This window comes from Piliocolobus tephrosceles, chromosome 19, assembly GCF_002776525.5.
Source record: "Piliocolobus tephrosceles isolate RC106 chromosome 19, ASM277652v3, whole genome shotgun sequence".
NCBI lineage: Eukaryota > Metazoa > Chordata > Mammalia > Primates > Cercopithecidae > Piliocolobus > Piliocolobus tephrosceles.
In genome coordinates this window covers 153,717-181,540 of record NC_045452.1, presented here as the reverse complement: position 1 = coordinate 181,540, position 27,824 = coordinate 153,717, and the positions used below count along the sequence as shown (strand labels likewise).

Genomic DNA, 27,824 nt, shown 5'->3' with positions numbered 1-27,824 from the left:
CCACGTGCGCGCGACGCGCGGAAAGAGTTCGCGCAACGATCGCGGGGTCGGCGGGCGGGGCGAGGCCCTGGACGGCGGCGGTGGCGGTCCTGCTCCGTCCCTTTCCCAGACCGAGAGCCGCTCCGGCATCATGTCAGCTTACCCTAAAAGCTACAATCCGTTCGACGACGACGGGGAGGACGAAGGCGCCCGGCCGGCCCCTTGGAGGGACGCCCGGGACCTCCCCGACGAGCCCGACGCGCCAGCGGACAGGCAGCAGTACTTGCGGCAGGAGGTGCTCCGCAGGGCTGAGGCCACGGCCGCCAGCACCAGCAGGTCCCTGGCCCTCATGTACGAGTCCGAGAAGGTTGGGGTCGCCTCTTCCGAGGTGAGCCTGGGGCAGGGCTGGTATGGACCCGCCGGTCTCTGCGTTATCAAACGGAGACGAGAAATGGTTTGCTCACAATCTTGAGAATTCTCAAGTTGCCTAGCATAGATTGTTGCACCTTAGTGACTCGGTGGTGGTAACAATCTGTTAACTATGTGAAGGTGCATCTGGGGTACTTGAAGACAGCAGCTTACCCCAGAAATCTTCCTTAGCTATTAGTCTAGTTACCTGATTTTTTTTCTTTACGCCTAGCTCACGGGGAAACGCCAGATTATTTTCTGTGTAGGTGAGTAAAAGTTCTGAACAACAGGTCCTGGATTAGGGAAATGGAGAGTCTGTTTTTTCGACATTATTTCCTGTGCAAAAGTCTGGCACGGGGTTTCGGCCGTTCTTTCCGGAGTGAGCCAGAAGGAGAGGACTATGTGCCTGCAAGTGTCAGGTGGTACCCTGAAGTGTCAGGGCAAGTGGTCCACCAGTTCTTTCCGCGTCATCAACCACATCTCCACCTAACCAATAGAGATATTGAAGTCCTGTCCGCCTAGACAGCTGCCGAGTTGACCAAAATCTGAGTTTGGTTGAGTCCAGGGCCTTACCTTAACTTCCCAAATCCTAGACACACAGTGTGTGGGTTAAGAGTCTATTGCTCCAACTCACCTTCATCACTTCTTCCCATCTTTAGATTTCACAGAGTAGTACCTTCAATAACAATTATTCTGGCCAAGCGCGGTGACTCACGCCTGTAATTTACCCAGCACTTTGGGAGGCCGAGGCAGTCGGATCACCTGGGCTCAGGAGTTCGAGACCCGCCTGGGCAACGTGGCGAAACCCTGTCTTCACTAAAATTAAAAAAAATTAGCTGGGTGTGGCAGCGCACCTGTAGTCGCAGCTACTCAGAAGGCTGAGGTAGGAGAATCACTTGTACCCGGGAGGCGGAGATTGCAATGAGCTGAGATGTGCTGCTGCACTCCAGCCTCGGCAACAGACCGAGATCCTGGAGGGTCGTCGTTTTTTTTTTTGAGATGGAATCTCGCTCTGTCGCCCATGCTGGAGTGCAGTGGCACAATCTCAGTTCACTGCAACTTCTGCCTCCCGGTTTCAAACGATTCTGCCTCAGCCTCCCGAGTAGCTGAGACACACCCGGCTAATTTTTTTTTGTATTTTTAGTGGAGACAGGGTTTTGCCATATTGGCCAAACTGGTCTCGAATTCCTGACCTCAGGCGGTCCACCCGCCTTGGCCTCACAAAGTGCGGGGATTACAGGCATGAGCAACCGTGCCTGGTCGAGAATTATTCTTTATTGTACACCACATTCTCTCTTCAGCCTACTAATGAAACAGTTTTGTCTGGAAAGAGTAAAAAAAAAAAAAAAAGGTTTAAAAAAATGTAATAAGTTGGGTGCGGTTGCACTTCTGCAGTCCCAACAATTTGTGAGGCCGAGGTAGGCAGATCACTTGAGCACAGGAATTCGAGACCAGCAGGCAAAACTCCCTCTCTACAAAATTTTAAAAATTAGCCATGCATGGCGGCATGTGCATGTGAGTGCAGCTACTCAGGAGGCCGAGGCAGGAGGATCGCTTGAACCCAGTATGTCAAGGCTGCAGTGACCCATGTTCATACCACTGCACTCCAGCTTGGGCGACAGAGCCACACCTTGTCATTTCCCCTTGCTATTTTCTTGGGTTACTTTCCTTCCCCACCTCTCACTGTTCGTGTGTCTCTCATTGATCCACCTCCCTGTGTTTTTGTTTTTGTTTTTTTTTTGAGACAGATTCTCGCTCTGTCACCAGACTGGCGTGCAGTGACACCAACTTGGCTCACTACAGCCTCCGCCTCCTGGGTTCAAATGATTCTCCTGCCTCAGCCTCTTGAGTAGCTGGGACTATAGGCGTGCGCCACCCCCGGCAAATTTTGATATTAAGAGAGATGGAGTTTCACCATGTTGGCCAGAATGGTCTCGATCTCTTGACCTTGTGATACACACACCTTGGCGTCCCAAAGTCCTGGGATTATAGGCGTGAGCCACTGCGCCTGGCCCACCTCCCTGTGTTTAACTGTTGGTTTTTTGTTTTTTTGTTTTGTTTGAGATGAAGTCTCACTCTGTCACCCAGGCTGGAGTGCAATGGCGTGATCTTGGCTTGCTGCAATCTCCACCTCCCCAGTTCAAGTGATTCTCCTGCCTCAGCCTCCTGAGTAGCTGGGATTACAGGCACCTGCTACCACACTTGGCTAATTTTTGTTTTTGTTTTTGGTGGTTTTTGTTTTTGAGACAAAGTCTTGCTCTGTCTCCCAGGCTAGAGTGCAGTGGCGTGATCTCAGCTCACTGCTACCTCCGCCTCCCAGGTCAAGCGATTCTCGTACCTCAGCCTCCCGAGTAGCTGGGATTACAAGCACCCACCGCCATGCCCAGCTAATTTTTCTGTTTTTATTAGAGATGGGGTTTCACCATGTTGGCCAGGCTGGTCTCAAACTCCTGACCTTAGGTGATCTGCCCTCCTCAGCCTCCCAAAGTGCTGGGATTACAGATGTGAGCACCGTTCCCGGTCCTAACCTTGTTGAGGAGGTTTTGCTTGTAGTTCTTACATCTCATACCTACTGGATTCCTATGTTCCATTCTAAATAGCAAGTCTTGACTTAGATTTGGGAGGATTGCCTGAGATTTTAGAGCCCTGGTGAATGGGTCACATGATTGAGGATCTCAAGCACAAGGAAGTCAACTAACAACTATTTGAGGAGACATCTTTGTAAATTGAGAACAAATAAAGTAGGAAATCAGAACGATTCAAAGTAGGGCATTGTGGCAGAGGATAAACTTGAATCTAGCTTTTAAGGCTGAGGTTTACACAAGAGGAGTGAGAATAAGAGATGTTCTTAGGGAAGACAGGCGAATGTGCAAACACACTGGCCCAGCAACAGAGCTCCTGGGTCCAGAGAAGGGATGTGATAGACTGGGTGTGTTAGAGGACAGGAGATGGAGGAGGTAGCTTAGGAGCCCTTCAAGGTCATAGGGAAAGTTCTGGTCTCATAACACAGGAAAGGCAAAAATATAGGTGTGAGTTTGATATACATTATGATGACATGCCCCATGCTGCCCCCAAAGGTCTTTCTATGCAGTGGGGACTATGAGAGCAGAGGCAGAGTGGCACTTCAGGCATATAAGGCTTGGCCAGGCCAGGCATTGCTGTGAGAGGTACAGTGTGGTCATGACTGGGCAGGTGACAGGTGCTCTTGTCAGTGAGACAACACGTTGGAATTTTCCAGGATTGGATCAGTTCTCAATTTTGAGAAGTCCTGGGAGTCCGGAATGACCTACATCCCCACCCCACCCAGTGTTCTCCAAGCTGTCTTTGTTTTTGTCTTTTGTTTTGGGGAAGGTTTTTTGAGATGGGGTCTCACTCTGTCAACCAGGCTAGAGTGCTGTGGTGCATTCTTGGCTCACTGCAGCCTCTGCCTCCAGGTTCAAGTGATCCTCCTGCCTCAGCCTCCCAAGTAGCTGGGACCACAGGTGCATGCCATCACACTCAACTAATTTTTGGTATTTTTGGTGGAGAGGGGGTTTTGCCATGTTGCCCAGGCTAGTCTCAAATTCCTGAGCTCAAATGATCTGCACACCTCAGCCTCCTAGTGCTAGATTACAGGCCTCCAAGCTGTCTGGCCTCCAGGCTGTCTTTGAATCACTCTAATCACTCTTTCATTCCCTTTGGGGTTGGGATGGGGACAGGGGAGTATGAGCTCTTTCAGCCCTCAGTACACAGTGTGGCTTCCAGCACATTCCAGTGTACCCTGCTAACCACCCAACTTAGACGGGTGCCTCCTGGTTACCCAGCACTGTGAAACATGTCAACACAGGACAGATTTATGTCAAAGATGAGGACTTTACAAATAATATTAAATTGGGAAGATCATAATTCAGTCCCAGCTTGGCAGGAAAATGGCTTAATTAAGTCACTTCTAGCAAAGAGAACTGCCCTTCTCCTACTGTGAAACCTGACAAGGTCTGTTTCTCACAAAGGCTCAGGTCACAGGCTGTGACCACAGAGGAACAGAGGAGAAGCAGTGGGAGCAGGGCAGGTTTCCCCAGGCCGACCTCATAGGTGCTTTATAGAACTACAGGGAGGCTTGTGAGCCACTCATCTCTTTCCCTGTTTGGTAAGCATGATTTCTTCTTTTCTTTTCCTAAGGTTTAATTTTTATGAAGAGATATTCCAATCACATGATTAAAAATTCAAAACATACAAAAGGGTGTAGTCTTCTCCCACTTCCCTCCCTATCCTCCCTCTGCCCCTAAGGCAGCCAGTCACTTTCCCTCTTTCATGTTTTGGGGAGATAATGCTGTGGATAAAGATGGGTTTTTTTTTTTTTTTTTAAGTGAAGTATTCTATACATTCTGGTCTGCATGTGCTTAATAGAATAGAGGTTGTTCCACACTAATATGTAATGAACTGGGCTTTCTTTATGGCTGTGTTGTATTCCATTGAACAAATGATTTCTATTTATGCGGCCTGTCCCCTAATTATGAGCATTGAGGTTGTTTACACCTTTTGGTGAGTCTATTTGCATCCTACTTGGACATGGGTTTTTTTTTTTGTTTTTTTTTTTTTTGAGACATTGTCTCGCTCTGTCGCCCAGGCTGGAGTGCAGTGGCCAGATCTCAGCTTACTGCAAGCTCTGCCTCCCGGGTTCACGCCATTCTCCTGCCTCAGCCTCCGGAGTAGCTGGGACTATAGGTGCCCGCCACCTCGCCTGGCTAGTTTTTTTGTATTTTTTAGTAGAGACGGGGAACATGGTTTTTGTACACCCTTTCACCACTCCCAACGGAGGAGACCCACCTGCCCAGGACACTCCACTTCCCCTCTTGTAGCTGAACTTCCTCCACTGAGGTTTTCTGGGGCCCAAGATCTCGGTTCAGGGGAGTCCAGCAACAAACATTAGACCAGGGTTGGAACGGCTGGCACGGTAACATCAATGGAAAGGGACAGAGTTTGAGAGTTCAAGCATGATGCACTCAGCAGCCACCGCCAGCACATCCTCCACACCGTCTCATGCAGGGGCTCACCCATCTCTGTGTCTTTCCAGCACACAACAGTCACCCACACTGGGCATTCAGTTCAGAGGTGGGAGAGAGGAGGACACCCCTCCTAGCCCAGGAGCAGAGGCCTTCAAGGTGTCCCAGGAACTTAGAGTAGATACATTGTCAAAAGGTGGTATCCTCATCCTCAGCAATGCTGGTCTTGGAGCAGCCCACTCCAAATTAAGGGCTGTACAGACCAGAGTCAGCCCTCTGAGGCAGCCTGTGGTGATGCTGATGCAGTCAGAGTTCTTAGCAAAAGCTGATGGATGGGGACCGGCAGCTGCTAGATTAAGTAATTCCTCAAATTTGTAAATGTCAGCTGTGGAAGAGGAGCAGTCTCTTTCTTGCTCAACTTTCTACCCCCACACTTCTCAGCACAATGTCCTTAAGTGTCATTGGTGCTCCCGAAATAGTTGCCAAATGAATAAGTGACCTGGGGAAGGAAAGGAAGGAGGGAGGGAACAAAAGATTGCCTGAAAAAGGAGGAGAGAGTGGGGTGGAAAGAATGCATTGAGCTGTGTGCCTTGGTTGCAGTGCCTGTCCCATGACCAGAAAATGCATCCCAACGCATGGCAGGCTGTGTCTAGCAGGTGGGAGGGAGTCTGGTAGAGAAATGGCATTGGACCACATATTCACCACTAGGTCTGTTCGGGATTTATTCTTAATTAATTTTTAGTAAACTATCAATGACTGAATTTGACCATTGATGGCCGGGTATAGTCGCTCACACCTGTAATCCTAGCACTTGGGGAGGCTGAGGCAGGTGGATCCCTTGAACCCAGGAATTCAAGATCAGCCTGGGGAACGTAGTAGAACCCTGGCTTTACAAAAATTAGCTGGGCGTGGTAGCGCACGCCTGTAGTTCCAGCTGCTCAAGAGGCTGAGGTAAGAGGATCTCTTGAACTGGGGAGGTCAAGGCTGCAGTAAGCTGAGATCATACCACCGTATTCCAGCCTGGGTAACAAAGTGAGACCCTATCTCAAAGAAAAAAAAAGAATTAGACCATTGATCCTAGGCCAACTTGCTGGCTTGTTGGCTGTAACAGGATGCCTTCTGAGGATGGGCTGGTGGTTCAAGCGTCTGGCTGCTCCTTCCTGGGTGTGGGCGTATCCACTCACAGGCGTATCCACTCACTTGCCACATTGTCCCAAGGAACCTTGCTTTGCTGACCAGGAAACATGCTGTGACAAGCTGAGCGGCCATCTGCTATACAACTTTCTGCCTCCAAGGTGTTCTCAGAGTGAGAAGTGTCGTAGGGAGGTGTTTGGGGGTTCCCAAGACCACCCTCAACTTCCGTGATTCACTGGAAGGCTGCACAGAACTGTTATACTTATGGTGGTTTCTTACGATGAAAGGATTCAGATTAAAACCATCAAATGAAAAAAGTGCATAGGGCAGCATCCAGGGGAAACCAGGCACAAGCTTCCAGTTGTCCTATCCCCATGGAGTCATGGGACAACACTTCTCTAAGCAGTATGTGACAACACACACAGAGTATTGTCAACCAAGGACCCTCACTTAAGCTTGGGTGTCCAGAGGTTTTGGGGGGTTGTCACATAGGTATGGCTGAGTATAGTCTCCAACCCCACCAGAGGTCAAGCTGATAACGTGTAGCCCAAGGCCACTATCCTATATGACATTGTTAGCCTAGTCTGTCTGACCTGGCCTAAGCTTAGGCTCACTTAAACAAGGACACTCTTATCAGGCAGGATATTCCAAAAACAAGAAACCAGGCTAGGGCCAGACTTCTCTTTGGGATGTGGAGTGTATGGACAACCTAGAGCTGCTGAGCTAGCCTTTTACTCAGCCCCAGGTCAGCCTGCACACAGGTGGTGAGGGGCACCAGCACTACCGCCTTTGCCCTTAGTGGTTTTTCCTCACCCTGAGACCCAATTTGTCTCTGAATCCACCCCATACTGTGGCTGCCACAGTCAGAGCCCCAGGTTTGAGCATGCGCCATGGATGCTTACGTATTCCTGCCAGGGCTTGTGCCTGTGCACACTCCCTTGGGAAAGGAGAGACGAAACAGAGGTAAATTTCAGATTTCTAGATTCAGCTCGCTAACTCCAGATTGGCCTCCATCTACTTTGGATGAACCTTACTTATCAGAACCTGAGTTTCCGAGCTCAGTGTGAGAAACACAGTGTTGATGCCCTTCCCTAGAAACCTGGGGAGGACTCGGTCACGGAAGCCCACCTGATGTTATAAGATGTGTTGGCTGTGAATTGCAGTTGGGATCCGGTGATCACTGCTGCCCTTTGAAGGCCTTAGCAACATCCTGTGGGTGTTCCCTGCTGAGTCCTCTGGGTAGCCCCGCTCACTCCCCACACAGTTCCTCCGCACTTGCACGAGCTACACCCTCTGCCTGGTGCCCTTGCCCCACCCCAACTCTTTGTTGTGGTTTGTTTTTAAGAAAACTAAGTCCAAATGGACAGGACCCCCAACTTTCTGACTGCTTAACTTCTCAGTCTCTCCTCCAGCCTCAACAGGGAGCCTCTCTGACCCCCACCTTAAGCTGGACAAAGAGTCCGCAGGGAGAGGTGACTCTATATGTATATGTGTTTGTGTGCATGCGTGCAATAGCTTTATTTTCTGCCTCCCCCGCAAGACTGTAAGCTCAGTGAAGCAAGGACTCATCTGCCTTCCTTGGATTCCCAGCATTGCAGTGTTGTCAACAAATGAAAAACAGATTGAACCTCACTCATCTTGCTCTCTGTCAGACTGTAAACACCATCAGGACAGAGGCTTGGGATTGCTTCGTGGACAAAGAGAGAACTCTTGTTGGGGTTCAAGGGAGTAAGAAGAGCGTCACCTGTAATGCTTAGTAGTCACTGAAACAAGGAAGTGCTTTGCAAGTGCGTCCTTTACGCTGAGAGCACCTGCGGAGCTCACTTCCCTTGCAGCCACTCAAGTCCCTTCAGGGACCTCATTCTCCCAGAGGAAGGTGGAGAAGATGTGCCATGGCTCTGTGGAGGGGGGTGTGGACATGCCTTAGGACCCGGAGCGGTTGAGGCCTGTCTTGGTGATGGCTGGGGCACAGATGCCTGCCCGGCGTGTCCTTGCAGACTGTCAGTGTTCTCTTTCCTGGTATTTTGGTGTTTGCTCTGCCAAACCCTTCTTCCTCGTTGGTTGGAACTAGGTCACAAGCACATTAAGTCTGGTCATTTCCTCTGCCTTCTGGGGGTGGATTTTAGCAGAAGAAACACCTCCTCCCTTGCTGGCCTGGTGACCTCCAGTGAACGCTAGCTTCCAGCAAACAGAAACTTCCAGAGGCCAGAGCAGCTCTCACTCGCCTGATCTTCCAGCCTCACATGCAAGACACGCCAGCCTCACAGACTTCTCTGTGCTTCCATCTAAACATCTAAATCAGCTGTCTGGTTTCCTTAACAGTAGTAGCACAGACTCTGGAAGTTTGAGAGAATGTGTCGCTTGTGAATAGGAGAAAATAAGTCCATACTGGGGAAGGTAGCTCTCCAAACTGAGATGAGGAAGTCAGGGTGGGAGGGTGAGTGGTCATGGGTTGGCCCTGATGGGAGGAGCTCCCCATAAGGGAAACTGAGGACCCCCCTGCTAATGTGACAGCAGAGTCTTGGCCACCCCTTCATTCCCCAGCCCCCAACCTGGCTGCTGTGAGTGTCTTTCAGCTACAGATTATTCTGTCTTCTGCAGCCTGCAAAGCTAGCTGGAACTGGACTGTTAGAAAAACATGTAGATGCTGGAGAAAATCTCTTTAATCCTAATGTGTAGCTCTGCCTTATTCCAGAAAAGACCACAGTATGGACATGAAGATGATAAACTTGAGGTGATGGAAGAAGCAGAAACACCAGATGTATTAGCAGCTCTTTTTTCTTTTGAAAACTAGCCCTTGCGAGATTTGCTTGACATACTGAGTGACACAGTCCAGAAAACATTTTTCTTTTTAGTTAAAAAAGGCTGATGGTTTTTTCAGACATGTCTTGTGAACAGGCGAAAAACATAAATGTTGAAAGCTGTAAAATTCAGCAGTTCTAAGTTTATTTCCAGCAAGAGTTAAACAAAGTTTAATAGTAAATTCAACCAGTGTTTTAGCTTTTTGCCTATACATTATGTTTTTAAATTTCACCCATTAAACAAGGACTTAGGTTACACATTGATTCCTTAAGGACTTTAAGGAAGCCACAACCATTTATTTATAGTTGCATTTTGCTCTTCTGATTACAGTTGCATTTTACTCTTCAGCGTTTAAAGCTTTTTTTTTTTTTTTTTTACTTTGTTTTTAGGCATCAAGAGAGAATATATCTAAAAAAACATTTGCGGCCGGGCGCGGTGACTCACGCCTGTAATCCCAGCACTTTGGGAGGCCGAGGCGGGCAGATCACAAGGTCAGGAGATCGAGACCATCCTGGCCAACACAGTGAAACCCCATCTCTACTGAAAAGAAATACAAAAAATTAGCTGGGCGTGTTGGCGGGCGCCTGTAGTCCCAGCTATTCAAGAGACTGAGGCAGGAGAATGGCGTGAACCCAGGAGGCAGAGCTTTCAGTGAGCCGAGATTGCGCCACTGCACTCCACCCTGGGCGACAGAGCGAGACTCAGTCTCAAAAAAAAAAAAAAAAGTATTTGCATAGTTAGTGTAATTGCTAAGCCATAGGGTGATGCGTGGATAACAGATTCAGAGGAAGGCAGCTGAGGGCAGAGGCTGCCTGACAGAGCAGGAAGAAGGAGCTTGAGAGCCTTCTGGCTGGAAAGGCAGCTCAACAGATGGGCCGCAGCTATAGATCAGTTCTGAACCAGGGACTGAAGCAAGTTGGAAAGAGGTAGTGTTGATGTTGTGGTGGATGTATATCCACAACCAGAACCTTCAGCTCTGGAGGGACCATCAGGCTGCCACCGTGGCCACAGAGCATCACTCACGTCTCCACTGGGCAGATTTGCAGAGACTCATCTGTGAACACAGCAAGTCCCTGCCTCCTGGAGCTCATATGCTGTGAAGAAAAGAGAGGCTGGGTGCAGTGGCTCATACCTGTAATCCCAGCACTTTGGGAGGCCGAGGCAGGTGAATCACCTGATGTCAGGAGTTCGAGACCACTGGGCCAACATGGTAAAACCCTGTCTGTACCAAAAATACAAAAAACTAGCTAGGCGTGGTGGCGGCGCGGCGGCGCCTGCAATCCTAGCTACTCTGGAGACTGAGGCAGGATAATCGCCTGAACACAGGAGGCAGAGGTTGCAGTGAGCTAATATCATGCTACTGCACTCCAGCCTGGATGACAGAGCGAGACTCCATCTCAAAATAAAACAGAAAAGGATGTGGAGAAGAGGGTTGGTGGTTGGAAGGAGGAGTTCTCCTTTAGGGAAGATGTCTGGGAAGGCCTCTCTCAGAGAGTGGCCTTTGAGAGGAGACCCTAATTGGATGAGGGATGAGAGGCTGAGCCATGTAAGTATCCGGATGGAAAACATTACAGGCAGAGACAGTGGTGTGTACAAAGGCCCTGGGACAGGGTCACCCATGTTAACAGGTTTTAAAACTGGAATTGCAGATGGGCTAGAGTCAGACATTAATAGGACCAGAAGGGACACTGGTCCCTGAAATAGAATTTGAGGATTTGACCATGGCCAGGAGGCTCAGGTGGCCCAGTGGGAACTCCTAAAGTGGGAACTTCATAAAGGAAGAATATAAGAACCAAAGTCCAGGGGGCAGTGCCAGGCCCAAGCCTGTGAGGGTTCCCAGAATTGGTGGGCTAGAGAGAATCTGCTTCCAGTTCGCGCCCTAGACTCTGAACCTCACAGGCACATTGCCATCCATCTTATCCGCTCCCCCCAGCATTGAGATGGAGTCTTGCTGTGTTGCCCAGGCTGGAGTGCCGTGGCACAATCTCGGCTCACTGCAACCTCCGCCTCCCAGGTTGAAGTGATTCTCCTGCCTCAGCCTCCCGAGTGGCTGGGATTACAGGCACCCACCACCACAGCTGGGTACTTTCTGTATTTTTAGTAGACAGGGGTTTCACCATGTTGGCCAGGCTGGTCTTGAACTCCTGACCTCGTGATCTGCCCACCTCAGCCTCCCAAAGTGCTGGGATTATGGGCGTGAGCCACTGCGCCAGGTCTCTGCTATCCATCTTAACGTGGTGCCATGAACCAGCCTCTCAGGAAAAGGGTCTCATGAACAAATGAGGAAAGCAAGCAGAGGTAGGGCAGGGAGGGAGAGGCAAAGGAACGTGTTGTTGGAAAGGGTAGTGTGCCCCTCACAGATGATAGTACCCGTCTCCAGATGTGCCCACTGAGAGTTTATGAAGTGGCTGCTCCATGTGGTCCTTGACTGCCCTAGGGGAGAGTCACAGAAAGCTATAATACCACCGCCTCTCGGTTTCCCCAGGAGCTCGTCCGTCAGCGAGGAGTCCTGGAGCGCACAGAGAAGATGGTGGACAAGATGGACCAAGATTTGAAGATCAGCCAGAAACACATCAATAGCATTAAGAGCATGTTTGGGGGGCTCGTCAATTACTTCAAATCCAAACCAGCAGAGACCCCACCTGAACAGAATGGCACCCTCGCCTCCCAGCCCAACAGCAGGTGAGTGTGTCTTCTACCATCTGGGTATAAAGGAGCAGAAGTGGGGATTAGTGCAAATGACCAATACTTTCAGTCCACGTCAGTGTCTTGAAGGGATCCAGCAACCCTTGAAGTTACTCATCAGGATATTTGTCCTCAAACATTGTGAAACCAGGAACTGTTCTTCCCTGTTCCCATGTTCATTTGATGGACATGTAATCTGTTAACTGCTTCTCCAATAATTGTGACCCCACTACTTTGAAAGAGAGGATTGGCCGGGCGCGGTGGCTCAAGCCTGTAATCCCAGCACTTTGGGAGGTCGAGACAGGCGGATCACGAGGTCAGGAGATCGAGACCATCCTGGCTAACACGATGAAAGCCCGTCTCTACTAAAAAAATACAAAAAACTAGCCGGGCGAGGTGGCAGGCGCCTGTAGTCCCAGCCACTCGGGAGGCTGAGGCAGGAGAATGGCTTAAACCCAGGAGGCGGAGCTTGCAGTGAGCTGAGGTCCGGCCACTGCACTCCAGCCTGGGCGGCAGAGCGAGACTCCGCCTCAAAAAAAAAAAAAGAAAGGGTGTTCACCTCAGCGTAATCAGTACAAATGTGATTCACTTCACATAATTTTTCCTTTAATAAGTCTTTAGGGCTGGGTGCTGTGGCTCACACCTGTAATCCTGAAACTTTGGGTTGCCAAAGTGAGTGGATTACTTAAGTCCAGGAGTTCAAGACCAGCCTGGGCAACATAGTGGGACCCCAGTCTTTACAAAAATTACCCAAGCATTGTGGTGCGCACCTGTAGTCGCAGCTCCTCAGGAGGCTAAGGTAAGAGGATCACATGAGGCCTGGAGGTCAAGGCTGCAGTGAGCTGTAATGGTGCTACTTCACTCCAACCTGAGCTACAGAGGGAGGCCCTGTCTTAAAAAAAAAAAAAAAAAAAAAAAACTTTATGTCTAAATCTGTCATATTGTCATATCTAATCCAATTCACCCATTGATTTCCATTTTAAAATTACAAGGCTGAGCTCAGTGGCCTATCTATAAAATCCCATACTTTCAGAGGCTGAGGTGGGAGGACTGTTTGAGACCAGCCTAGACAGCATAGCAAAGACTTGTCTTTATAAAAACTAAAGAAAAAAAAAAAATTAGCCAGACATGATGGCATGTGCCTGTAGTCCCAGCTACAGGGGAGACTGTGGTGGAAGGATTGCTTTAGCCCAGGTGTTAGAGACTAGAGTAAGCTATGATGGTGCCAGTGCACTACAGCCTCAGTGACAGAGTCTCCCTGTCTCTAAAAAAAAAAATAGATAAATAATTAATTAAAATTTTAAAGATAGAAGTTGCTTTCCACAGGTTTTGGCTCGAAATATAAAATCACATGAGATTGGGGGCCGGGCGCAGTGGCTCACGCCTGTAATCCCAGCACTTTGGGACGCCGAGGCAGGCAGATCACAAGGTCAGGAAATCGAGACCATCCTGGCTAACACGGTGAAACTCCATCTTTACTAAAAATACAAAAAATTAGCTGGGCGTGGTGGTGGTCGCCTGTCGTCCCAGCTACTCGGGAGGCTGAGGCAGGAGAATGGCATGAACCCAGGAGGCGGAGCTTGCAGTGAGCTGAGATTGCGCCACTGCACCCCCCGGCCTAGGTGACAGAGCGAGACTCCATCTCCAAAAAAAAAAAAAAAAAAAAAAAAAAATCATACATGAGATTTTGGTAGACTTCAGTGTTACATGTTCAAGGATAAAGGGATGGAGTTTCTGCTAAAATAGATAACTACTGTTTGTATTTCAGACCATTGTGTCTGTTTTTATTATTAAAAACAACATGGCTGTATTACAGACAATCTATACGGACCACAACACAAAAACAGAAAATTTCATTTTTCCCCTTACTCAGTAATTTTATAGTTGTAACCATAGTATTCTTTTGGTTTGATAGCCTTTTTCTTCCATTTAACCCAGAAAAAATGTTTGATGTTATAACTTGGGTTCCATAACCATCTCTCTCTCTCTCTCTCTGTTTGTTTATTTTTTATTTTACTTATTTTTTTTTTTTTTTTGACACAGAGTTTCGCCCTTCTTGCCCAGGCTGGAATGCAAAGGCACAATCTCGGCTCACCACAACCTCTGCCTCCCAGGTTCAAGCGATTCTCCTGCCTCAGCCTCCCAAGTAGCTGGGATTACAGGTGCCCACACCATGCCTGACTAATTCTTTTTTTTTGAGACGGAGTCTTGCTCTGTCACCCAGGCTGGAGTGCAGTGGTGTGATCTTGGCTCACTGCAAGCTCTGCCTCCCAGGTTCACGCCATTCTCCTGCCTCAGCCTCCCGAGTAGCTGGGACTACAGGCGCCCACCACCACACCCAGCTAATTTTTTTGTATTTTTAGTAGAGATGGGGTTTCACCGTGTTACCCAGGATGGTCTTGATCTCCTGACCTCGTGATCTGCCCACCTCGGCCTCCCAAAGTGCTGGGATTACAGGCGTGAGCCACCATGCCCAGCCTAATTTTTGTATTTTTAGTAGAGACGGGGTTTCACCATGTTGGCCAGTCTGATCTCAAACTCCTGACCTCAGGTGATCCACCTGCCTCAGCCTCCTAAAGTGCTGGGATTACCGGTGTGAGCCACCGTGCCCAGCTTTTTTTTTTTTTTTTTTTTGAGACAGAGCCTCACTCTTGCCCATGCTGGAGTGCAGTGGCACCATCTTAGCTCACTGAAACTTCCATTTCCCAGGTTCAAGCAATTCTCTTGCCTCAGCCTCCCGAGGAGCTGGGATTACAGGCATGTACCACCATGCCCGGCTAATTTTTGTATTTTTAGGAGAGACGGGGTTTCTCCATGTTGGCCAGGCTAGTCTTGAACTCTTGACCTCAGATGATCCGCCCGCCTCAGCCTTCCAAAGTACTGGGATTATGGTCGTAAGCCACCACATCCAGCCTCTCATTTTGTTTTTTTATTCTGTAATGTGGAACTTTTCTTTTTCATTTTATTTATTTACTTTTTAAGAGATGAGGTCTTGCTATGTTGGCCAGGTTGGTCTTGAACTCCTGGCCTCAAGCAGCCCTCCCACCTCGGCCTCTGAAAGTGCTAAGATCACAGGCATGAGCCACCACACCTAACTGCAGAGCAAGTTTTTTTAACACATTACTAAGGTACAGTAAAATGCATGCATCTTAAGTGGAGAGCCAGTAACTCTGAACCTGTGTACACTAGTTTGGCCACCACCCAGAATAAGATGTAGGGTGTGGTAGGGAAGAAATTAGATAACTACTTCAAACTCAAGAGTCGGGCTGGGGAGAATCCAATGTAGGTAACAAAGCTGGCGGTGATAGCAGAAAGAACAGGCACAGGCAGGTGAAGCCATCAGACTTATGGAGAGGTTCAGGCATGGTGGCTCATGCCTGTAATCCCAGCAGTTTCAGAGACTGAGGCAGGAGGATCACTTGATCCCAGCCTGAGCAACATGACAAAACCCCGTCTTTACAGGAAAACACAAAAATGAAGTTGGGCATGGTGGTTCAGGCCTGTAATCCCAGCCCTTTGGGAGGCCGAGGCGGGTGGATCATTTGAGCTCAGGAGTGTGAGACCAGCCCGGCCAACATGGTGAAACCCCGTCTCTCCTAAAAATACAAAAATTAGCCAGGCGTGGCAGTGCGTGCCTGTAGTCCCAGCTACTTGGGAGGCTGAGGCAGGAGAATCCCTTAAGCTTGGGAGGCAGAGGTTGTAGTGAGCAGAGACTGCGCCACTGCACCTCAGCCTGAGTAGCAGTGAGACTCTGTCTCAAAAACACACACACACACACACACACACACACACACGAAAATTAGCCGGACGTGGTGGTACGTGCCTGTGGTCCCAGCTACTGAGGCAGGTGAGGTGGACCTGACCTTTTGGCATAGGTAGGAGGATCACCTGAACCCAGGGAGGTTGAGGCTGCAGTGAGCCATGATTGTACCAGTGTACTCCAGCCTGGGTGACAGATTGAGACCCCGTCTCAAAAAAAAAAAAAAATACTGCAGGAAGGACCTTGCAGAGTTGGCCCTGGGAACCTGCAGGCCTCAGTGAGTGCCCTAGGGAGGCACTAGCTAAGGTTGTGAGGGCTGGTTTGTTTTTTTGGCTCAGCCATAATCACCATTCTGGGTTCTCCAGCTCAACCCTAATTTTAAACATCTGCCATTTTCCTCCAATTCTAGTTGTTGTGTGTTTTTGTTGTTGTTGTTGTTGTTTTTCCAATATACATCAGAAAGATGTTTTATATCCTAATCTTTGGCCACATTTAATTGCCGTAGGAGAAGGTAGGATGTTCATTTGTTTTGGTCTAAGACATCCTCCGTGTACAAACTCAGGAGCAGAGTAAGCCCTTGGAGGAGTGGGAAGCTGGCAGGTTTGTGACTAGCACCCTTTCACACCCTTCCACATCCTACATACCTCTTCACAAAGGCTGCTTCTGGGGCTCTTGGAGGCCCCTACATCCCTGAACGTAGCTATGAAAGCCTTGGAAGTCCTGTGGCTCCAGGGGCAGTTTTCTTTTTTTGGAGCATCTTGAAAACTCAAGGGCTTCCCAACAAAGGCTTCCGTCATTGAGGCAGCCGTGGTTATTTCAGTGAGGTGGGCTTTGTGTCTTGGGAAGCCCTGTTTGTCCTTGCTGACAGCTTTCCAAGCCGCTTGTTCTCATTTCCACTTAAAGCTCATAAGTTCCTATCAAGGTCCCCAAAGTCATGTACCCTGCCTGGCCTGCCCCTAGATTAGCCCCAGTCAGTTGTAGCATTCTTGCCATCTCTTAGTAAATTCAAGAAAGCAAAACTTTCACCCACGCTCTGCAGTTCTGTGGGAGCAGAAGTTGCAGGAATGCAGTCTGTCTGTTGGAAGATACGGGGGAGGCAGACAGTCCACAGGGATGCAGTGGGAACCCAGAGGAGAGGGAGGTTGGCCCTGGGGACAGAGGAAGGCTGCACAAAGGACCTGACTTTTTGCAGAAGGTGAAGGTTTTGAAGGAACCCACCAGTTGAAGGAGGGGTTTGGTGCAGACACATGGCAGACAAAGCACAGGGGAAGCCAGTATGAAGGAAGTTGTTGGCCATTTCAAGGGCCCAGCAGGGCCAGGCACAGTGGCTCATGCCTGTTATCCCAACATTTTAGAAGACTGAGGCGGGACAATCACTTGGGGCCAGGAGTTCAAGACCAGCCTGGGCAACATAGCAAGATCCTGTCTCCACAAACATAAAAATTTTTGAAAGCTGGGCATGGTGGAACACGCCTGTAGTCGTGTCTACATGGACAACAAAAAAGAAAAACGAAAAGGGGCCGAGCGTGGTGGCTCATGCCTGTAATCCCAGCACTTTGAGAAGCCAAGGTGGGTGGATTATGAGGTCAGGATATCGAGACCATCCTGGCTAACACGGTGAAACCCTGTCTCTACTAAAAATACAAGAAATTAGCCGGGCATGGTATTGGGTGCCTGTAGTCCCAGCTGCTTGGGAGGCTGAGGCAGGAGAATGGCATGAACCTGGGAGGTGGAGGTTGCAGTGAGCCGAGATCACACCACTGTGTTCTAGCCTGGGCAACAGAGCGAGACTCCATCTCAAAAAAGAAAAAAAAAAATGCAGTAAATTGTGACTAAAATATTTGTGATCCTATCAAAACCTTTAATCCATAAATGCAGGAATACTGTCACTTAAAATCTTTTTTTTTTTTTTTTTTTTTTTTTTGAGACAGGGTCTCTGTCACCCAGGCTGGAGTGCAGTGGTGCAATCTGCTCACTGTCTCCTCCACCTCCCAGGCTCCAGCAACCCTCCCACCTCTGCCTCCCAAGTAGCTGGGACTATAGGCGTGGGCCACCAAGTACGGCTAATTTTCGTATATTTTGTAGAAACAAGGTCTCACTATGTCTCCCAGGTTGATCTCAACCTCCTAGGCTCAACTGATTCTCCCACCTCAGCCTCCCAAAGTGCTTGCATTGCAGGCATGAGCCACCGTGCCTGGCCCACTTAAAAGCTTTTATTTATTTATTTTTTTTTTGAGACAGAGTCTCGTTCTGTCACCCAGGAGCACAGTGGCACAGTCTCAGCTTACTGCAAGCTCCGCCTCCCGGGTTCACGCCATTCTCCTGCCTCAGCCTCCTGAGTAGCTGGGACTACAGGTGCCCGCCACCATGCCTGGCTAAATTTTTTTTGTATTTTTAGTAGAGATCGGGTTTCACCATGTGAGCCAGGAGGGTCTCAATCTCCTAACCTCGTGATTCACCCACCTCGGCCTCAAAAACTTTATAAATAAGTTTCTCCTAATCAAACTTCTATTCAGTCATGCATTTCCTGTGTACATCATTATCACACAAACCCTTCGGCCTTCTCTGAAGTTTCATCTCTTGGGAAGCCCTGCTTGTCCTTGATGACAGCTTTCTAAGCTGCTTGTTCTCATTTCACTTAACAGCTCATGCGTTCCTGTCACAGATGCACCCCTACTTTGAAATTCTCTAACTTATTGAAGACTTGGTTTCTGACCAGGAATCACCCTCTCTTAAACCTACTTATCACTTCTCTCGCTCTCCCTGGTAATTGGCTTTCTTGGCCGGGCACGGTGGCTAACACCTATAATCCTGGCACTTTGGGAGGTTGAGGTGGGTGGATCACAAATCAGGCAATTGAGACCAGCCTGGCCAACATGGTGAAACCCTGTCTCTACTAAAAATAACAAAAATCAGGCCTGGCGCGGTGACTCACACCTGTAATCCCAGCACTTTGGGAGGCCAAGGAGGGTGGCCCCCCTGAGGTCGGGAGTTTGAGACCAGCCTGACCAACATGGAGAAACCCTGTCTCTACTAAAAATACAAAATGAGCCAAGCAAGGTGGCGCATGCCCGTAATAGCTACTTGGGAGGCTGAGGCAGGAGAATTGCTTGAACTTGGGAGACAGAGGTTGCAGTGAGCCGAGATTGCACCATTGTACTCCAGCCTGGGCAATAAGAGCGAAACTCCATCTAAAAAACAAAATTAGCCGGGCGTAGTGGCACTCACCTATAATCCCAGCTACTCAGGAGGCTGAGGCAAAAGAATTGTTTCAACCCGGGAGGTGGAGGTTGTGGTGAGCTGAGATTGTGCCACTGCACTCCGGCCTAGGAGACAGAGCAAGACTCCATCTCAAAAAAGAAAAAAAAAAGGAAATTGGTTTTTTTGTGGGGGAGCCATTTTTCACAAAGAAACCATGTTTTCCTCATTTATTTATTACCAGTACGTATGTGATGGCACATGGAAAGAATAAAGCCAGCATTGAGATGTGCAGGCTGAGAGGTGGCCAGGCAGACTCAGAAGCCAAGCATCTCCTCCTACTCCCAGCCTGGCAATGCACAGCCCACAGTGGTGCTTAGAGGAACCAGTTTTGTGTTCTAGACTTTCAGTCACAGCTTCCATGGGGTGAAATTCTAGAGTGTTCTCTCCAGAACTCTCGTGAATTCTTCCATTCACGAGGCTCTGCTGCATTCTACCCATAACTGGAGCCCTGGACCTGCAAAATCCTTAGTTTGCAGGAGTCTGGATTTGCTCTTGCAAGTTGGGAGTCATTAAAGACTTTAACTGAAGAGGTGCTTGCCAGTATTGCTTTAGAAAGATGCCCAGCACCCATGGGGAGTAAGGACTGGAAGGGAGGGGATTGAATTGAGAAGCATTGCCATAATCCTTGTTAAAGGTAAAGAAAGGCAAGGCAGGCCGGGCGTGGTGGCTCAAACCTGTAATCCCAGCACTTTGGGATACCGAGGCGGGCAGATCACAAGGTCAGGAAATCGAGACCATCCTGGCTAATACGGTGAAACCCCATCTCTACTAAAGATACAAAAAATTAGCCGGGCATGGTGGTGCGTGCCTGTAGTCCCAGCTACTCAGGAGGCTGAGGCAGGAGAATGGCATGAACCCGGGAGGCGGAGCTTGCAGTCAGCCAAGATTGCACCACTGCACTCCAGCCTGGGCGACAGAGCAAGACTCCGTCTCAAAAAAAAAAAAAGAGAGAGAAAGGCAAGGCAGAAGGAGAGACTGTGTTTCTGGGCTACCTAGGGTTTGGGAGATCAAGAGGGCATTTGTTTTGCCTGGATTGCTGGGAGTAGCAAGCACTGTGTAGGAGGAGGGCAAAAATTGTGAGTAACCTTGGTTCCCAGATTGGCTGGCAAAGTAGTCAGGCTGCTGTTGAGATAGAGAAGAGCAGCCTGTTGGGGAGGCACAGCTCCCAGCTGGAGGCACCTGCCACACCTTAGGGGGCTCAGCAGAAGGTCGGGGATCAGCAGGGCAGCAGGCCTAGTCTAAATGACTTTGAGTTGCAAGAGCTGTCCCTGTCTACAGCCAGAGTCAGCAAACTAGGCCACGGAGCAAAATCAAAGATATAGGGACTTACATGATGAGAAAAAAACATATTTTCACCACTTTTTAGTGACAAAATTTAAAATATAAAAACAGTGGCCGGGCTTAGTGGCTCATGCCTGTAATCCCAGCACTTTGGGAGGCTTAGGCGGGCGAATCACAAGGTCAGGAGATCGAGACCATCCTGGCTAACACGGTGAAACCCCGTCTCCCCTAAAAATACAAACTATTAGCCGGGCATGGTGGCGGGCGCCTGTAGTCCCGGCTACTTGGGAGGCTGAGGCAGGAGAACGGTATGAACCTGGGAGGCGGAGCTTGCAGTGAGCCAAGATGGCGCCACTGCACTCCAGCCTGGGCTATAGAGTGAGACTCCGTCTCAAAACAGAAAAAAAAAAGGTAATAGGCTGGACACAGTGGCTCATGCCTCATGCCTGTAATCCTGGCACTTTTGGAAGCTGAGGCCAGAGAATCACTTGAGCAGGCACCTGTACTGTAATCCCAGCTACTCAGGAGGCTGAGGCAGAATAATAGCTTGAACCTGGGAGGTGGAGATTGCAGTGAGTCGAGATCACACCTCTGCACTCCAGCCTGGGTAACAGAGCAAGACTCTGTCTCAAAAAAAAAAAAAAATTAAATAATTGGCCAGGCACAGTGGCTTATGCCTGTAACCCCAGAACTTAGGGAGGCTGAGGCAGGCGGATCACCTGACCAGCCTGGCCAACATGGTGAAACCTTGTCTCTACTAAAAATACAAAAAATAGCCAGGCGTGGTGGTGGGGGCCTGTAATCCCAGCTACTTGGGACCCTAAGGCAGGAGAATCACTTGAACCTCGGAGACAGAGGCTGCAGTGAGCTGAGACTGCGCCATTGCACTCCAGCCTAGGTGACAGAGCGAGACTCTGTCTCAAAAAATTTGAAAAAAAAAAAAAGTTAGGCAGGGTGGTGAGTGCCTGTGGTCTCAGCTACCCGGGAGGCTGCGGTGGGAGAATCAGGAGCCTAGGAGTTAGAATCTTCAGTGTTGCCGGGTGCGGTGGCTCACGCCTGTACTCCCAGCACTTTGGGAGGCCGAGGCAGGCGGATCACAAGGTCAGGAGATCGAGACCATGGTGAAACCCCGTCTCTACTAAAAATACAAAAAAAATTAGCCGGGCGCGGTGGCGGGCGCCTGTAGTCCCAGCTACTCAGGAGGCTGAGGCAGGAGAATGGCGTGAACCCGGGAGGCGGAGCTTGCAGTGAGCCGAGATCACGCCACTGCACTCCAGCCTGGGCGACAGGGCGAGACTCTGTCTCAAAAAAAAAGAATCTTCAGGCCGGGCGCGGTGGCTCAAGCCTGTAATCCCAGCACTTTGGGAGGCCGAGACGGGCGGATCACGAGGTCAGGAGTTCCAGACCATCCTGGCTAACATGGTGAAACCCCGTCTCTACTAAAAAATACAAAAAACTAGCCGGGCGAGGTGGTGGGCGCCTGTAGTCCCAGCTACTCCGGAGGCTGAGGCAGGAGAATGGCGTAAACCCGGGAGGCGGAGCTTGCAGTGAGCTGAGATCCGGCCACTGCACTCCAGCCCGGGCGACAGAGCGAGACTCCGTCTCAAAAAAAAAAAAAAAAAAAAAAGAATCTTCAGTGTTTGCGCCATTGTACTCCAAACTTGGTGAGAGAGAGAGACCCTATCTCAAACAACAACAACAAAAACAGTAATAGTTGAATACAGTATTTTGATAATGTAAGTGCACTAATGAGAAGAATGAAACTCTTGAGGTTCTAAGTTTGTCATCTGAGGTGCAGATGGTCATCTCTAAGGCCATTCTTTGCTCATGAAATTTTGTTGTGTGTATTTTACCACAATAAAAATAACTTGGGGCCGGGCGCAGTGGCTCAGGCCTGTAATCCCAACACTTTGGGAGGCTGAGGTGGGTGGATCACTTGAGATCAGGAGTTCAAGACCAGCCTGGCCAACATGGTGAAACCCCGTCTCTACTGAAAATACAGAAATTAGCTGGGCGTGGTGGCGCGTGCCTATAACTGTAATATCTCAGCTACTCAGGAGACTAAGGCAGGAGAATCACTTGAACCTGAGAGGCAGAGGTTGCAGTGAGCCGAGATCACGCCACTGCACTCCAGCCTGGGTGACAAAGCAAGACTCTATCTCAAAAAAAAAAAAAAAGAACAGGGAAACAATACAAAAACAGGAGGTGAGCCAGATGTGGTGGCAGGTCATTGTTTGCTAACTGTGGTCTAAAGTACCTGTTTGGTTGTTCCATGTGCTTTCCGTCTGCCTGGTCCTAGGAATCCTGGTTTCCCTGGGAGAGGGCCACCTAACTCGATGCTACACTGCTTTTTTTTTTTTTTTCTTGGTAAAGACAAGGTCTCATTATGTTGCCCAGATCTCACACTCGTGGGCTCAGGCAATTCTCCCACCTCAGTTTCTCAAAATGCTGGGATTACAGGCATGAGTCACCACACCTGGCTTAGCTGCCACACTTCTGAGGCAGGGATCTTTGTAAGCTTATTGTTTGGCCAGCTGTGCTCCTAGGAGAAGCTGTTGAAATCCCTACTTTGGTCAGAAGGAGTTTGGTACAGAAGAAGCATTTGATTTTTGGCATACAGGCATTATGTGAAAATACTGATAACATTGTCATAGGGATTTTTCCTTTTTAATAGTTTTTTGTAAACTTTTATCCAAAGATTGAAAGAAGCCATAAGTACAAGTAAAGAACAGGAAGCAAAGTACCAGGCCAGCCACCCAAACCTTAGAAAGCTGGATGATACAGGTAAGTGGATACCTGTGTGCACAGCCCCATTTGAATTCTGGGGGGAGACCTCTGGGTTTGGCATTGGTCCTTAGGGGACAGTAGCAACCTCTCAGGGGAGGTGGGCGGGGCCCCAGCTGCCAGCGTCACCCATGCTAGCCAAAGGGCCTTACGGACCTGGCATGCTCTTGGGGAGCTGGTAGGGCTCCTCCCTCCCTCCCTCTATGGAGAGGAGAATAAGGAAGTGAGGGCCTGCATTCCATTGAAAATAAGCTTGCCTAGCCTGGCACAATAACACACGCCTGTAATCCCAGCACTTTGGGAGGCCAAGCCAGGTGAATCACCTGAGGTCAGGAGTTTGCGACCAGCCTGACTAATGTGGTGAAACCCTGTCTCTACTAAACACAAAAAAATTAGCCAAGTGTGGTGGCATAATGCCTCTAATCCAAGCTACCTGGGAGGCTGAGACAGGAGAATCACTTATACCTGGGAGGCAGAGGTTGCAGTGAGCTGAGATCACGCCACTGCACTATAGCCTGGGCAACAAGAGTGAAACTCTGTCTCAAAAAAGACAATAAGCCTGCCCATCATCAGTTTCTGCCTGTGTCACTCTCAGTTGTTCCAGCAGTAAAAAGGCAACTGCAGAAAAACCCCTTGGTAAATAGCTGTCCACGTCCTAATCCCCAGACCCCGTGAGTCTGTTAGGTTATATGGCAAAGGCGGAATTACAGTTGCAGATGGAGTTACAATTGCTAATCAGCAAGATGGGGAGATTATCCTGGGTTGTCCAGTTGGGTCCAGTGTCATCACAAAGGTCCCTTTTAAGTGGAAAGAGAAGCAGAAGAGAGAGTGGCAGACTCAGAGATCTGAAGATGTTGCTGGCCTTGAAGATGGAGAAAGGAGCCCACCTGCCAAGGTACACAAGTGAACTCTAGAAACTGCAAAAGGTGAAGAATTAGATTCTTCCCAAGAGCTCCAGAAGGAGTGCAACCCTGAGGACACCCCGACTCAGCCCAGTGAGACCCATGTTGGACTTCTGACCTCCAGAACCGTAAGACAAGTTTGTGGTCATTTGTCACAGCATCAGTGAGGGGCTATACAGCCTCCAGCCCAAGCAAAAGGAGCAGCAGCCACATGGACAAGGTGTGCAAGACAGTGAGTGTTGGTCAAATCATTCCACTTCTATCAAGTGATAGGCCCAGAAATATCCCTTATCTGGAAAGGAATTTAGGGCTCCTGGGGCCTCCTCCATAGGCCCCCCAATAGCCAGGGTAAATTGAAATTGGTGCTAGAAACCAAAGGCTTAAACTGTGCTGCCTTCAAGAAAACGATACACCATGGAAGCTCTGGAACCCACCATGGTTGTGGTTGATGCAGCTGGAGAGACCAGATGGAGGAAGAGCGGGGAGCAGGAGAGACTGACATCATCAGCACAGTTCAGTCTGGAAAGGCAAGTGGAGGAAGTGAGTGTAAATTGAAAGGCAAGGGCTGGGAAAATCGGCCTTATCACAACCTGGAGAAGTGGCACAAGACACTGCACCCAAGACACAATTTTAAGGAATTAAAGAGATTCCATTTGTGTCGTATATATTGAAAGATTGGAAAAAAAAATCGGCACAGTTTGCAGAATGGTTTCAGTTGGTTGGTGCTGGAGGAAATACGCTAACTCTAGAAAGTGATGTTTCCCTAAAGGAGATAAACTAGGATGACAGGGCTTTTCTGTGTGCATTTAGAAACTGAAGTTCATTCAAGCCAAGAAAGATAATTTTAAAAAAGAAGAAACTAGGGTTCAAGGAAGATTTCTTGTGGCAAATGTGCATTATTTAACATTTCTTTTTTTTTTTTTTTTTTTTTTGCTTATTTGTTTCAAGTGAAAATATAGTGTAGAGATAAATTTCGAAAAGAAACAAAATTACCTATAATTCCATTTATGTAACATAACAATTTGTATTTTTAGACTTTGTCCATAGACTGTGTAGTTTTGCATTATTTCAGTTCCACTGTGTATTGTCACTTGTGTGACTCGTGTCTTTCCTGAGCTTGTGCACCAGGGTCTGAGTAGGTGACCCTTAGTTTGAGGGTCTTTGATCTCCCAAGGACTGAGGGAAAGTGGGAACCATCCCCTACCCTGTGGAAGTGTCTCTCCTGGCCCATGAACCTGCACTGTGCTCCTCCCTCATCCCTCTGGATAGCCTCAGAACCAACCTTTCATTCCTTCCACCCATTTTCCAGATGAAATTGTTTTGGGTGTGTGAAGCAGCATTTGAACAATGTCAATTAACTCTCCTGGTGTTTCCTTCTAAACTTAGACCCTGTCCCCAAAGGGGCTGGTTCTGCTGTGAGTACCGATGCTTACCCAAAGAACCCACACCTTCGAGCCTATCACCAGAAGATCGACAGCAACCTAGGTAAGACTGAGCGCCACACCAGCTTTTGTAAGCCACTGTTCCTTCAGGCAGCTCACGCCAAGCATAGCCCCTACATGAGGACCCTCCAGCTTCAGCTCCCTCCCCACACATCGCATCCCACACCAAGCCGGGTCCATCTTGCCACCTCACTGTCTCTGGAATCTCTCCACTTCTCACCATTTCCTACTTCCAGCCCAACCGAGCCCTCCCCACCTCTCACTTTCATGAACAGCACGAGGGACCCAGGAGTCCCTGAGAGGCGATAAAGTGGAGCCTGGACGTGACTGCTCACTCCATCCTTCCCACCTGGCCACTCAGAGCCCTGTTTTCCTCCTTGTGAAACGGGCTGCCTCTGAGAACAGTGGGAAGGTTACCTGAGCCAGAAAGTGCTTGGGATGGAATTAGCGCTCATGTTGCAATTGGCACTTTGGCCACACAGCCTCCAGCATGATGTTTCAAAGCAGAAGGGTGTGCAGGGGGCCAGGCGCAGTGGCTCACGCCTGTAATCCCAGCACTTTGGGAGGCCAAGGCAGGTGGATCACCTGAGGTCAGGAGTTCAAGACCAGCCTGACCAGCATGGTGAAACCGTGTCTCTACTAAAAATACAAAAATTAGCTGAGCATGGTGGCTGGCGCCTGTAGTCCCAGCTACTCAGGAGGCTGAGGCAGGAGAATCACTTGAACCCGAGAGGCATAGGTTGCAGTGAGCCAAGAGAGCACCATTGCAGTCCAACCTGGGCAACAAGAGTGAAACTCCATCTAAAAAAAAAAAAAGAAGAAATGAGGGGTATATTCTTCTAGAACTCTCTCATGGAACCCCACACACTCACAGTGCAGTCCAGGCTCTCTCTGTCTGCCCTGGTCCCTTCTGCTCTCATCACCTGCAGGCTCGTATGGGATTTCTGATGTGAGTTCTTTCTGCCTCATGGCCCCTATCTGCCTGGATGAGCTCCCCCAACTCTCTGCAGGCTGGCTCCTTCTCTTTCTGTCAGTCTTGCATTAGCGTGGTCTCCTCTCCCTGTCTCTCGGGACCCTTGTGTTTCCAGGGGGCTGCCCTGGCCATTTGTGATTGTGTATCTGCTGGTTTGCCTGCTGTATTTCCAATCAGAATGTAGATTCCAGGACAGCATGGGAGTGTTTCCATTTTGTCACTACTTTGTTCTTGGGGCCCAGCAGGCAAGCACTTAGTGGTTTGGTTTGGTTTTGTTTTGTTTTGTTTTGAGACGGTGTTCACTTTTGTTGCCCAGGCTGCAGTGCAGTGGCGCAATCTCCGTTCACCACCACCTTAGCCTCCTGAGTTCAAGCGATTCTCCTGCCTCAGCCTCCCGAGTAGCTGGGATTACAGGAATGCACCACCATGCCCGGCTGATTTTGTGTTTTTAGTAGAGATGAGGTTTCTCCTTGTTAGTCAGGCTGGTCTCAAACTCCCGCCTGCCTCGGCCTCCCAAAGTGCTGGGATTACAGGCATGAGCCAACGCGCCCAGCCAGTGATTATTTTTTGAATGGAAAAGTCACTTACTTGAAGTTCAAGTAGGTGTTGGCCTGTGGGCAGTTCTGTGAGTTTATTCTAAGTAGCGTCACAGATTTGCTGCCTCCTCTTAACGCTACTCCATGAACAGAAATCTCCCCCGTGGTGACCTGGGTCACCCTCTCAGTCTCCCAGCCCCTGTTAGGAGCTGGCAAAGTGGAGAGGACAAATAATAAAATCCTCCCCTGCTGTAAAGGTATCTAGTGGGAGGCAAAACTGAAACCCATGAAGATGCACATGGAGTGTCTGCACACATTTGCTCCTGCTTGCTGTCTGGGAAGTCCCAGACAGCTGCCACCTCCTTCTATGCCCGGAACTCTGTCCTCCAGAGCCAAAGACTTCTCTAAGGCAGAAGGTGTGTCTGCCCAGATCTAACTACTCCAGAGAAACCCAGAGAGGCGTAAAAGCCCTTTGTCCTTCACCAGGAGAAAGGGAGTGGTTAGGGCTAGTGGTATGGTTGGTGCCTGCTGGCAGGAAGTGGGAGAAGGGACTCTGAGGAAAGATACTGAATTCAGAGAGGCAGGAAGAAGCGCTGAGTACTGCCCACCACTAGGGGTGCTGAGGGTGCACAGTTGGCACTGTGGACTTGCAGCTGGGCAGGTCCTGGTAGGACGCAGTCTAAAGTAGGAGGTGGGCCCTGGCAGAAGGGCGGGTGGCTGGTTCAGAGCTCAGCCCTCCGGCCCTGCTGACACAGTTCAGGCCAGGCCACTCTGGTGGGGCAGGGGATGTTGCCTTTGTTCACAGTCTTCCCATCTTAACACACGCTCCCTGCTATTTCAGGAACTCAGGCAAGCTCTCTGGACTCCAGTGCCCTGGCCTGGTGGCTTTACATTA

General features: G+C 49.3%; 1 protein-coding gene across 1 annotated transcript; it reads left to right on the top strand.

The window, feature by feature from the left end:
- Positions 1 to 7: 7 nt before the first annotated feature.
- SNAP29 (synaptosome associated protein 29) lies at positions 8 to 25,960 on the top strand. The gene is made up of 4 exons (XM_023197968.2): positions 8 to 367; positions 11,791 to 11,987; positions 22,991 to 23,076; positions 25,365 to 25,960. The coding sequence occupies exons 1-4, from the start codon at positions 131 to 133 to the stop codon at positions 25,727 to 25,729; spliced, it is 885 nt and encodes a 294-aa protein (XP_023053736.1). The 5' UTR covers positions 8 to 130; the 3' UTR covers positions 25,730 to 25,960.
- Positions 25,961 to 27,824: the final 1,864 nt, after the last annotated feature.

Excerpts from the sequence above, each read along its gene's own strand:
- SNAP29 (XM_023197968.2), top strand. The coding sequence starts at position 131 with ATGTCAGCTTACCCTAAAAGCTACAATCCGTTCGACGACGACGGGGAG. Across the intron at positions 368-11,790 it reads TTGGGGTCGCCTCTTCCGAG|GAGCTCGTCCGTCAGCGAGG; the intron begins GTGAGCCTGGGG and ends CGGTTTCCCCAG. Across the intron at positions 11,988-22,990 it reads GCCTCCCAGCCCAACAGCAG|ATTGAAAGAAGCCATAAGTA; the intron begins GTGAGTGTGTCT and ends TTTTATCCAAAG.